The sequence below is a fragment of the Lepus europaeus genome, chromosome 6 (genome assembly GCF_033115175.1).
Source record: "Lepus europaeus isolate LE1 chromosome 6, mLepTim1.pri, whole genome shotgun sequence".
Lineage (NCBI taxonomy): Eukaryota > Metazoa > Chordata > Mammalia > Lagomorpha > Leporidae > Lepus > Lepus europaeus.
The window spans coordinates 117,320,889-117,333,378 of record NC_084832.1 but is presented as its reverse complement, the minus strand read 5'-3'; the positions used below and the strand labels follow the sequence as shown (position 1 = coordinate 117,333,378).

At 45.3% G+C, this 12,490-nt stretch overlaps 1 protein-coding gene across 3 annotated transcripts in view; it reads left to right on the top strand.

Annotated features, from left to right (window-relative positions):
* Nucleotides 1–12,490, top strand: part of DNAI7 (dynein axonemal intermediate chain 7) — a 102,011-nt gene that overhangs the window by 16,530 nt on the left and 72,991 nt on the right. For all 3 annotated transcript variants that reach the window (XR_009866234.1, XM_062194946.1, XM_062194945.1), the window contains exon 4: nucleotides 726–827. Coding sequence is in view for 2 of the 3 variants with exons in the window: in XM_062194946.1 (XP_062050930.1) it covers nucleotides 726–827 (102 nt within the window). In the remaining variant the exon portion in view is untranslated. The remainder of the gene's footprint in view (nucleotides 1–725; nucleotides 828–12,490) is intronic.

The window sequence follows — 12,490 nt, the reverse complement described above, 5'->3', positions numbered from 1 at the left end:
CCCTGAAATCAGCATAGCATGGCACCACTGCTTGATATGTGCCAAGGCATCAGTAGCCTTATACCATCTTTCACTGCCAGTTCCAGTATGAACACCATGGAAAAGGCAAGTAAGGTCTCAACATAATTATGAAAATAGATTTGGGGACTGGTGCTGTGGCATAGCAGGTAAAGCTGCCACCTGCAGTGCTGGCATACTGTATGGGCTGGTTTGAGTTCTGGCTGCTCCACTTTCGATCCAGCTCTCTGCTATGGCCTGGGAGGGCAGTGGGAGATGGCCCAAGTCCTTGGGCCCCTACACCTGTGTGGGAGACCCAGAAGAAGCTCCACGCTCCTGGCTTCAGATCAGCCCAACCCCAGCCTTTGTGGCCATTTGGGGAGTAAACCAGCGGATAGAAGATCTGTCTCCCTCTCTCTTTCTCTTTCTGCCTCTGCCTCTCTGTAGCATTGCCTTTCAAATAAATAAATATTAAAAAAAAAAAAAGAAAATAGATTTGTCCATACATATCCTGAATGATTTCTGATGACCCACTGAGAGTCTAAATATCTTTTCAACTCACTTTTTCAGATGAAACGTTTAGGAATTATCCAGTTACATTCAAACTCATTTTAGAATTCATTTTGAAACTATACTTACATGTTTAAGCAAATAACTTTTAGATGTTACTTGTGAAACATAGAGCTAAAATTTAAGAGGAGATCAACCTGTATATCCCTATGTATCAGGATCGGCAAAGGAGAAGAGAAGAACTTGAGGAACTCTATTTATTAGAGGCGTGTTTTCCTGAAGCAGAGAAATTGAAACGAGAGACTAGATTGCTTTCTCGGGTAAGACTGATTTCTTTCTTTCTTTCTTTTTTTTTTTTTAGGAGTGGAGTTGGGTGGAGTGAGTGTGTGTGAGGTCATTAACATGTTTGTTACCACAAGAGGGAGCTGTACACTGCTATGCATTTTGATACCATTCCTATTTAAAACAAAAACCTTTTTGATCTAACAAATCTCTTGCTTATGGTGGAGTGACTTGATATAACTGTAGAGAGATGTTTGTCAGTACCTTTGAAATGTTGATACCCCTTGACTGGTACTCAGTTGTTGGCAATCTATGCCGGCATGCCCCATTTTGTTGTATTTTATTTTATTGTGTTTCACTGATAATAAGGGTTTTTTGTTTGTTTGTTTGTTTGACAGGCAGAGTGTACAGTGAGAGAGAGAGACAAAGGTCTTCCTTTGCCGTTGGTTCACCCTCCAATGGCCGCCGCAGCCTGAGTGCTGTGGCCAGTACACCGAGCTGATCCGAAGCCAGGAGCCAGGTGCTTCTCCTGGTCTCCCCTGCGGGTGAAGGGCCCAAGCACTTGGGCCATCCTCCACTGCACTCCCGGGCCACAGCAGAGAGCTGGACTGGAAGAGGGGCAACCGGGATAGAATCCGGCGCCCCGACAGGGACTAGAACCTGGTGTACTGGCGCCGCAAGGCGGAGGATTAGCCTGTTGAGCCACGGCACCGGCGGTTAATAAGGTTTTAACAGATTGAACATTTGTGGGGACCCTGTGTTGAGCAAGTCTGTTGGTAACATTTTTTCAATTGTGTGCTACTTTGTGTGTTTGTGTTACATTTTGGCAATTTTCATAGTACTTGAGACTTGTTTTTTTCAGTCTAGTTGTAGTGACCCATGATCAGTGACCTTTGGTGTTACCATTGCAGTTGCTTAAGGGTGTCACACACTGTGTCCCACAATGACAAACTTAGTTGATGAATTTTGTGGGTGCTTCGCTGTCAGGCCATGACCCCACGCCCTCCCTTCCCATGGGCCTCCCTATCTCCTGAAACACAAGAATATTGAAATCAGCCAATTAACAACCCTAGAGTAGCCTCAAAGTGTTCAAATGAAAGGAAGGGTCACATGTTTCTCACTTTGAAACACAAGCTAGAAACGTCTAAGCTTAGCGAGGAGGCATGTGGACAGCCGCGGTGGGTCTCTTGGACCAAACACGGAGGCGGATTGACAGTGCAGAGGAAACCAGAAGTGCTGTCTGGGGAACACACACATGGTGAGCAAAACAGCCTTACTGCTGCCGGGGAGAATGTTTAGTGGCCTGGGTACGAGATCAAAGCACCTGCAACATTCCCTGTGGCCCAAGCCTAATTCAGAGCAAGACCCTACCTCTCTTAAGTTCCATGAAGGCTGAGAGAGGTGAAAAGGCTGCAGCCAGCAGAGGCTGCCTCATGAGGTCTGAGGGAAGAAGCAGTCTCGCTAACATAAAAACTTGTTAAAAAGAATTGGCGAGAGGTCATAGATTCAGACTGGGTAGCTACCCTGGGCCCAACAGACTGAACCAATAGAGTCTAATAGTCCCTGAGCTCTGGGTGGTTGCAGAAGCACCCGTCTCCAATGAACTAATGAAGGCTCTAAGCCATTGGCTGGTTGTTTGACAAAACTGTAACCAATTAAGTTGTTTTCTGTGCCGTCCTTGGTTTTTCTGTAACTTCTGTTCCACGGTGTTGGTGGCTGGAGTTCTTGGAACCTGCCTTGGTTCTAGGAACTGTTCGGCTCATCATTCGTGTGGCATTTTGCTTGGTTTTTCATTGCTCAGGTAAACCCTACTTGACTTAACTGGCCTGAGCATTTTCTTTTTTAACAGTTGTGGGCTAGTCGACAGGATACAAAGCAAAGCAGACCCCGGAGCGTCAGGTGACCAGGCAGACATACCCACTGGGTCTGCTGTGCCCACGGTGTTCCTCCTGCCTCTGGGCATTGTGGGTAGGTTCTGTTTTGGATTCTGAAGTTCCAAGGATTTGGGTTTCGGGTGGAGTTTGAGCAAAATTTTGGTGTGGATTGAGGGCCACAGGGCCAACCAGAAACTAGATGGGATTCAGTAGGAACAGAACTGGGTCTTGTAGAGAGGCCTCAGGTGCCCATTTGGGTCAGACAAGGAAGAAACCAGACTGGGCTCAGGAGGTAAGTAGAGTGACCAGAAGACAGGGAATCGTGTGTCCAGCTGGGGAGGGAGTCTAGGCCTCCATCTGTGGAACTCCACCCAGGGTTAAGCCTGTGCTGCGAGCGAGCATATTTGGGCGCAGGTAAGGGTCAGTTTGTACTGTGAGAAGACACATGGCCTTTCTGGGGTCTGTGGGGGCTGCCTGGGTGACACAGAAGCTGGACTGAGTCTAAGGTCTGGAGTTGCTCTCTGTGGTGCTGCTGCCTGTCTCATGTCTAAGAATTCCCAGCCCTGGTACTATTTTTTAAAAAATCGCTCAGCCTTACCAGTTACAATTTGGAATTACAACGACCACAAAGAGAAAGTTTTAGTTTGCATAAAAGTGCTTACTAGTGAGGCTTACTACAAAAGAAAGGATTAAAAAACCTTGTAGAAACAACAAGATGTTTTTAAATTAGTACACAGAGGCTTTTAAGAGACTAAGGAGCAAAAAAAAAAAAAAGAGTTCTTTGTAGAATCTGAGTCCTTCGATTGGTGGGTCTGCTTCTTTAGGCACCTTTGTGCTTTGGTTAAAATATTAAGCTCAGAGCAATAATTAAGGTATTTCAGTCTGCCCTGAACTCAGTAATTTAGTTAAAAGAAGCCAGGCTGTGTTGGGATGCTGCTGACTGTTGGATATTTTGAAATTATCTCAAGTGAAGAAAATATTTGTAAAGACAGCCTCCATTGGTGGGAGTGTCTCCCCCTGTGTCCTGGGAAGAGAGGAAGGACTGTCATTAGAGGGGGTTTGTGTGTTTGTTTTGTTTTGTTGTATACAATAGAGAAGACAAATAGACTTGCATTTGTATAAAAAGCGTTGATTGCCTTTGGCCGGTTTGTCCAGACCCAGCTTCTCTCTCACATGTTTCTTCATCGCAGCAGAGGATGGTATTTGAGCTTGAACTCTGATTGTAACGGGCACTCTAGCTAACAGTCATTTAGGGCAATAATGGCGCAGGTGAATCAAGCAAAGGGCAGGGGCCTAACCGGCTGCCTTGCTGAAGTGGGTAAAGCAGGGAGTGAGGGGGAACCGTGTTCTCGGAGTAGCTGGCTTTGAAGCAAGAGGATGGGCAGAAGCACAGAAGATGGTGGATAACAAGGCCTTTCTGGGTGTGGAGAATTCTCGTCCTGTGTCATCAAGACCCTGTGTCTGTGGGTAGAGATCTTCCCATGTCATCATGCTTTTGTGTCTTCTATTCTCCCACTTTCTCATGTGACTAGGTTACTTTATGGCTTTAGAGCATTGTGCTAGGGCGTATTTTCACCAGGTTAAAGGGAGCTCCTCGTAACCCATCAGTTGATGATAAGCAGACTTTGTACACTCTAGAGCTTCAGGACTGGGTCCTGGGAGTGAGGTCAGAGACAGGCTGGCCTTGCTGTCTCTATTGGAAAGAACTGTGTCCGGTTTTTCTGTCACATCCCAGTAAAGCTGTAACTCTCAACCCTTGGGTCTGTGTGTTACAACTTAAGGGGACTGCTCCAGACTTCAGGAGCTAGATACTTGTTGGATACTTTAAGGTGAAGCTGACCAAGAAGGAGCTTCCCCAGAAGTAGATAGAACATCTTAGATGCAGCTAGATTTTCTGAAGATGTTGAAACAAGGCTTCCTATCTCGATGAGACTCTCAACATCGCTGCAGTCTTCCTCTTCCTCTTGGCAGGATAACGTTGTAACCAGATTTCTAAGCCCTTCGGAACACTTAGTTTGCTTCCTTGTTTTAAATGTAACTTCGTTAAGGGATGCTGGATTATTTATCACTAAACAGTAAGTGTAATATTTTTATTCCACTTGAATAAATACATTGAAGATAGGAGAAACTCAGTTACATGAAAATTAACTAAAAGGCTGTTGGGTTAAAATGAGTTGACTGCTCATCTTAGTCTTCATTCAGACATTGGATTTGGGTCGTGGTGGTTTCTGGAGGCTCTTGCTGAAGAGCATGTTGCAAACTTGTGGAATTGTCGCAGCAGTCAGAATAGTAGTCTCTCTGGGGTTCTGTACTCTGCCGAAGTCTTAAACACCTACTTGCAGCCACTTGTTTATGGTAAATGGTCATTCTTTGGCTGGAACAAGAACAAAGAAGCATGTGATCTTGAGGATTCTATAACCCATGAGTGCCTTGAGATTGAAATCCCGAGGATGGTGGTGGAGAGTAGTGCTTATATCCTAAGTATTAGCTAAATTGTCACTTCCTGGTGGCTTGGTCAAAAATGGGGGGCTTGCTCGTTAAAATCGTGGGAGTCCATGCATTTGGATTGGGCCCCTGAACTGGGCCCAACTAACCAAACCTCTGTAGTGTTTAATCAAAGTAACTAAGCTTAGGTTAGTTGCGGAGGACTGGTAGCCAATTAATGCTGCAAGTTGTGAAATTATAGACTAAGCTGTAGCCAATTAAGTTATTTTCTGTGTTTCACATCTTTTATCCAGAGGTGCTGTCTGATAATATTGTTGGTTGGAACTCTCAGGGGTTGGTTTGGGTTGCTGCTTAATTTGTGAGTTGTGTTTTGTTTTGTTTTCTTTTTTGTTTTTCTGCTCAAACTCTGCTTAATGCCATTGGCCTAAGGGACTTGTCCTTTTAATCAGTGCAAGGTGAAGCAGCAAGTGCTGGTGTAGAAGCTGAAACAGGGGCTGGCTCTGTGGCTCCTTGTTGATGGGCCTGGGAGAGCTCTCTGCTATGGCCTCAGAAAGTAATAGAAGATGGCCAAGTCCTTGGGCCGCTGCACTCATGTGGTGAACCCAGAAGAAGCTCCTGGCAAGCCCTGGCCCTTGAAGCCATTTGGGGAGTGAACCAGCAGATGGACGATCTCCCTCTACCTAAGTCTCATCTCTGTAACTGTTTGAAACAGATCTTTTGAAAAACTGAAACCAATTATCTAAAAGATCCAGCTAAGTTAATTGACGTGCACTCTAAACACGTGCACGTGCACCCAAACAAGGTGCACGGAGCAGCCTGTTATTGGGAGAAGATGCCATCCGGGGCTTGAGTAACGTTAAGGAAGTTAATGCAGGGCTTCCTACTTTCAATGACAGGTGGACTCATTGTTAGAGGCTGATGCAGCTGGCAAATTTTAGGTAAAATCAGTGCTCATTTACCATTTTAAAAACCCTAAGACCCTTAGGAATTACTTTAAATCTATCTGTGCTCTATACATGGAACAAAGTCTGGATAGCAGCGTATCTGTTTACAACATGGTTTGCTGAACATCTTAAGCCTGTTGTGCAGACTTACTGATCAGAGTAAAGATTCCTCTCCAGGTGTTACTGTCATGGACAATGTGCCTAGTCAATCCAGAGCTCAGAAGGAGACATCTAGTGGAACTAATGCTGTTTTTATGACTACTATGACAACATCCATTTTGCAACCCTCAGATCAAGGAGTAATTTAAACTTTTTTCAATTTTATGACTGACATAAGAAGAGATTCTTTATTCTAGATCAAGTAAATAAAAAATCTTCTGGAAGGATTTTACCATTCTAGGTGTCATTGAAAATATTTCAGAATCATGGATCCAGGCCAGAATAAAATTAACAGCAGTTTGGGAGAAGTTGATTCGAGATCATAGATGACTTTAAGGGGATCAAGACTCGTATGAGCAAAGGAGTAGTTTGTTGAGATACAATTTATTTCTGATGGAGAGGCTGTGAAAGCTGTCAGGGACAATGACGGGTGTAGAATATTACATAAATTGACTTAGTAAAGCAGTAGCAGGATTCAAGAAAACTGATTCCAACTTTGAAAGAAGTTCTGTTTCTAATACGCTATCAAACAGGATTGTGTACTACAGGGAAATCCTTGATGAATGAAGAGTCATTGCTATCTTATTTTAAGAAATTGCTACAGGAGCGAGTGCTGTGGTATAGGGGTAAAGCCACCGCCTGCAGTGCCGGCATCCCATATGGGCGCCGGTTCAAGTCACGGCTGCTTCACTTCCAATCCAGCTCTCTGCTATGGCTTAGGAAAGCAGTAGAAGATGGCCCAAGGCCTTGGGCCTCTGCACCCCCATGGGAGACCTGGAAGAAGCTCCTGGCTTCGGATTGGCACTGCTCTGGCCATTGAGGCCAATTGGGGAGTGAACCAGCAGATGGAGAAGCGCTCTCTCTCGCGCGCGTGCTCTCTCTCTCTCTCTCTCTCTCGTGCGCACACGCTCTCTCTCTCTCTCTCTCTCTCTCTCTCTCTCGCGCGCGCTCTCTCTCGTGCTCTCTCTCTCGCGCTCTCTCTCTCGCGCTCTCTCTCTCTCGCGCTCTCTCTCTCTCGTGCTCTCTCTTTCTCTCTCTTTCTCTCTCTCTCTCTTTCTCTCTCTTTTTCTTTCTCTTTCTCTCTCTTTCTCTTTCTCTCTCTTTCTCTCTTTCTCTCTCTTTCTCTTTCTCTCTCTCCACACCTCCCTCTCCCTCCCTATCCCTCTCCTTCCCCCTCCCTCCCTCTCCCTCTCCTTCCCCCTCCCTCCCTCTCTGCCTCTCCTTCTCCCCCCCCCCCTTCTCTCTGTGTGTAACTCTTGGCTTTCAAATAAATAAAGAAATCTTTATTTTAAGAAATTGCCACAGCCACACCAAAATTCAGCAGCCATCCAAATGATTATTAGCTTATTTTTGGCAGTAAGGTGCATAAAATTTAAACTAAGGTATATGCATTTTTATTTATTTTTATTTATTTACTTATTTGAAAGAGAAGGCTAAATGCCTACCCCTATTTCCAGTTTAAGTGACACATAAAAATGACACATTTATGGGGTTCCATACGTGATGTTTTGATACACCTGAACATTGAGTAATGTCCAATCAGAGTTAAAGTATGTGTCTCCTCAAACACTTAGCATTTTTTTATGGTGAAAATGTCAAATATCCCTTATAGTCACTTTTTCTGTGTATACTTTTCATTATCGCTTTTTTTTTTTTTTAATTTTTGACAGGCTGAGTGGACAGTGAGAGAGAGAGAGAAAGGTCTTCTTTTTGCTGTTGGTTCACCCTCCAATGGCTGCCGCGGTTGGCACGCTGCGACCGGCGCACCGCGCTGATCCGATGGCAGGAGCCAGGTGCTTCTCCTGGTCTCCCATGGGGTGCAGGGCCCAAGCACTTGGGCCATCCTCCACTCGCTGGCCACAGCAGAGAGCTGGCCTGGAAGAGGGGCAACCAGGACAGAATCCGGTGCCCCGACCGGGACTAGAACCCGGTGTGCCGGCGCTGCAAGGCGGAGGATTAGCCTAGTGAGCCGCGGCGCCGGCCTGCTTTTCATTATCATTATCTGTAGTCACCCTACTGTGGCAACACAAGAAATTGTTACTCCTGTCAGCCTATGACTTAGTATCTATTGTCAGTCTTGAGCACTCTTTCCCCCACCCCTCGCTCTCCTGTTGCTGATAACCATCGTTCTACTTTCGTCAGATGTACGTACTTGAAAATCCAGATACAGGTGACATTATGTGGTGCTTGTGTTTCTGTGCCTGGCTTATTTCACTTAATCACCTTCATTTCTGTCCATGGTGTTGTGACTAACAAGATTCCATTCTTTTTTTAGTACTGAAGAGTATTCCGCTGTGTATATGTTACATACCACACTTGATCCATTATTTGGACCCTTAAGTATTATTCCCATTTCTTGGCTCTTGTGAATAGTGCTGCAGTAGACTTGGGAGTCTAGCTGTCTCTCCAACAGACTGCCCCCCCGCCACCTTGGTTATATACCTAATAGTTGGATAACTGGATTATGTAAGTTCTATTTTTAGGATTTTTAAAAATTTTACATGAGAGAGAGACAGGTCATCCATGCACTGGTTGACTTCACAGATGTCTGCATAGCTGGGCAGGCCAACGCCAAGAACCTGGAACACAGTCCCAGTCTACCATGTGGGTTGTAGAGCCCCAAGTACTTGAGTCGTGACCACCAACCCCCAGGTATGGAATCAGAAACAGAGCCAGGACTCAATCCCAGGCACTCTGATATGGGATACAGCATTTGAAGCAGTTACTTAACAGCTATAACAGATGCCCATCCCTCTACTTCTGTTTTTTAAGGATCCTCCATACCTTTTTCTTCAGTGGCTATTTACTCATCTACATTTCTAGCAGCAGTGAACAAGAATTTCCTATTCTTGCCAGCACTTGTCATCTTCTGTGTCTATGATAATAGCTAACCTAGGTGGAGTGAGCTATTCCCATGGTAGTTTTGATGACCTTTTCTTTGATGATTAATGATTTTTTTAATGTATCTTTTGTTTGTCTTCCTTTGAAAAATGTCTGTTTAGATCCACTGTTAAGTTTTTAATTGGATTATTTGGACTTTAGTTTTTGAATTTTGCTATTGAGTTGTTTGAATTCTTTAAAAATTCTGTATATTAACCCCTTGTCAGATGATGACCTGCTAATAGTTTTCACATTCAGTAGATTGTCATTATTTCTGTTGCCATGCAGAAGCTTTGAAATCCCATTTATCGGAGCTGGCACTGTGCAGTAGTGGGTAAAGCCACCACCTGCAAGACTGGCATCTCATAGGGTGCTGGTTCGAGTCCCAGCTGCTCCACTTCCAATCCAGCTCTATGCTGTGGTCTGGGAATGCAATAGAAGATGGCCCATGTCCCTGGGCCCCTGTACACACTTAGGAAACCCAGAGGAGACTCCTGGCTCCTGGCTTCATATTGGCGCAACTCTGGCCATTGTGGCCATTTGGGAAGTGTGTGTGTATGTATGTGGCTTTTTTTTTTTTTAATTTATTTGACAGAGTTACAGAGAAGCAGAGGCAGAGAGAGAGAGATCTTCCATCTGCTGGTTCACTCCCTAGATGGCCGCAACGGCCAGAGCTGCACTGATATGAAGCTAGGAGACAGGAGCTTATTCTGGATCTTCCATGTGCGTGCAGGGGCCCAAGTGCCTGGGCCATCTTCTGATGCTTTCCTACGCCACAGCAGAGAGCTGGATCAGAAGTAGAGCAGCTGGGACTCGAACCGGTGCCTGTATGGGATGCCGGCACTGCAGGCTGCAGCTTTACCTGCTATGCCACAGCACCAGCGCCTGGAAGACTTCTCAGTCTCTCTGCCTCTGCCTCTCTGTAACTCTGCCTTTCAAATAAATAAATAAATCTTTAAAAAAAAGTTAAAAAAATTCCATTTGTCTACATTCTCGTTTGTTTCCTGTGTTTTGGGAGTTTGATCCAAGTGGTTTTTTGTTTTGTTAACATTTATTTATTGTAAAGGTAGAGTGACAGAAAGATAGATCTTCCATCCACTGGTTCACTCTCTAAATGACTATTAAAGCTGAAACTAGGCCGGGCAGAAGCCATGAGCCCAGAATTCTATCTGGGCCTCCCATATAGGTGCAGGGGCCCAAGCACTTCTTCCATCTCCTGCTGCTGCTCCCCCAGGCACATGAGCAGGAAGCTGTACTAGAAATGGAGCAGCTGTGGCTCAAACTGGTGCCCATTTGGGATGCCAGCATTGCAGGCAGCAGCTCAACTCCCTGCACCACAATGTTGGGCCCTCAGTGTGTGTTTATATCATGACAAAGGTCAGAGGTCTGGAGCAGATGTTTGATTATGCCACTCGGAAAGCCCCATCCCGTATCAAAATGTCTGATTCAAGAACTGGGTCCCTGGCTTCTGATCCAGGTTCCTGCTAATGTTCACCATGGGAGGAAGCAGATGATGGGTCAAGTGTGTGGATCTCTGCCGCCCATGTGGGAGAAATACATTGAGTCTTAGGCTTCTGGCTTCAGCTTGGCTCAGCTGTGGCTGTGTGGGTATTTGATGAATGAATAGTGGATGGAAGATACTACTCTGTCAGTCTGTCTCTTTAACCCTCCTTTTCCCTTCCTCCTTCCCTCCCTTATCCTTCTCTCTGCTTTTCAAATAAAAAATAATTTTCAAAAGGCCAGTTGGTTGGCTGTAGATGCATAGATTCACTCATGATGTCTCTTTTCTGTTTCATTGGTCTGTGTGTCTGTTTTTGACAATACCATGCTGCTTTAATTACTGTAGCTTTGTTGTATATTTTATGCTCAGGTATTATGATACCTCCAGCTTTGTTCTTTTTGCTCAAGATTGTACTGGCTATTGGGGGTCTTTTGTGATTCTCTACAAATTTTGATAGTACTTTTGATTTCTGTGAAAGATATCATTGATTTTTTTAATAGGAATTTTTGTGTGGTGGGAGGCAGTTAATGGGGGTAGGGGGTGTCTTCTGAGGTTATCGGGTGTTTCTGACATCTGTGTGTCCTCCCTTAGCAGTCAGTCAACGGCCGGACCCTCGCAGGCAGGAGCAGCCAGCTGGGCTGGGGCTTATGAACTTGGGTCCCTTGACAGTACAGGAGGCCAGGCACCAGGGCCTGAGCTGGTCCCAGTCACAGGCCAACAGGGATGGCCGCAGCAGCTGGGCTGAGATGCCAGTGACCCCCAGAGACTTCCCTCAGGGCGGGACAGCCCCAGAGCTTCTAGGAAATGTAGCCTGGGCTCCTGCTCCACACACTCCTCTGAGGCACCCGGGGGTGACCGTGGGCTGCCTGGGTCACGATTGAATGTGTAAGCCACTTTGGGTAGTGTGGACATCATAATGGTGTTGGTTCTTCCAGTCCATGGACGTGAGATGTCTTTCCATTTTTGGCATCCTCTTCAATTTCTCATATCAGTGTCTTATAGTTCTCAGTGAAGAGATCTTTCACCTCTTTGGTTAAATTTATTTCCAGATATTTTTTGTTTTGTACCTGTAGAAAATGGTTGGAGCTTCTTCCCATTCTGAAAGACATTAGCTGTTGGCTTGACATATAGGACCTTTGTTTTGTTGCGATATATCCTTCCAGTATCTAATGGGTTCAGCTTTTCTGTCGTGAGATGTTGATTTTATCAAATAACTTCTCTGCGTGAGTTAAGATGGTCATGTTTTTCCAGCCTTCGTTCTGTTGGTATGGTGTATCACATTTACAGATTTATATGTGTTGAGCTATCCATGCATACCTGGGATGAATCCCACTAGATTGTAGTGAATCATCTTTTTAATATACTCTTGGATTCAGTTTTCTAGTATTTTGTTGAAGATTTATTTATTTATTTGAGCAACACAGAAAGAAAGATCTTTTATCTGCTGGCTCATTACTCAAATGACTACAACAGCCAAGGGTGGGCTAGGCCGAAGTCAGGAGCCTGGATTTTCATTCTGGTCTCCTACCTGGGTGGTAGGGGCCCAAGTTCTTGGGCCATCTTCCACTACTTTTCCAGGCATATTATCAGGGACCTGGAGGAGCAGCTGAGACGTGAACCCAATGGGATGCCTGTGTTGTAGGCAGCAGCTTAACCGGTTGCACCACAGCTGAAGCCCCAGGATCCTTCTGTTTTATGGAAAGAATATTTATTTGGGAGGCGGAATGAAAGAGAAAGAGATCTTTGTTCTGCTGGTTCACTCTCCAAGTGGTCACAACAGCTAGGGGTGAGCCAGACCAAAGCCAGGAACAAGAAACTCTGTCCTGGTCTCCTGCGTGGCTAGCAGGGACCCAGACACTTAGGCCATGCTCCACTGTCTTCCCAGCCACACGAGCAGG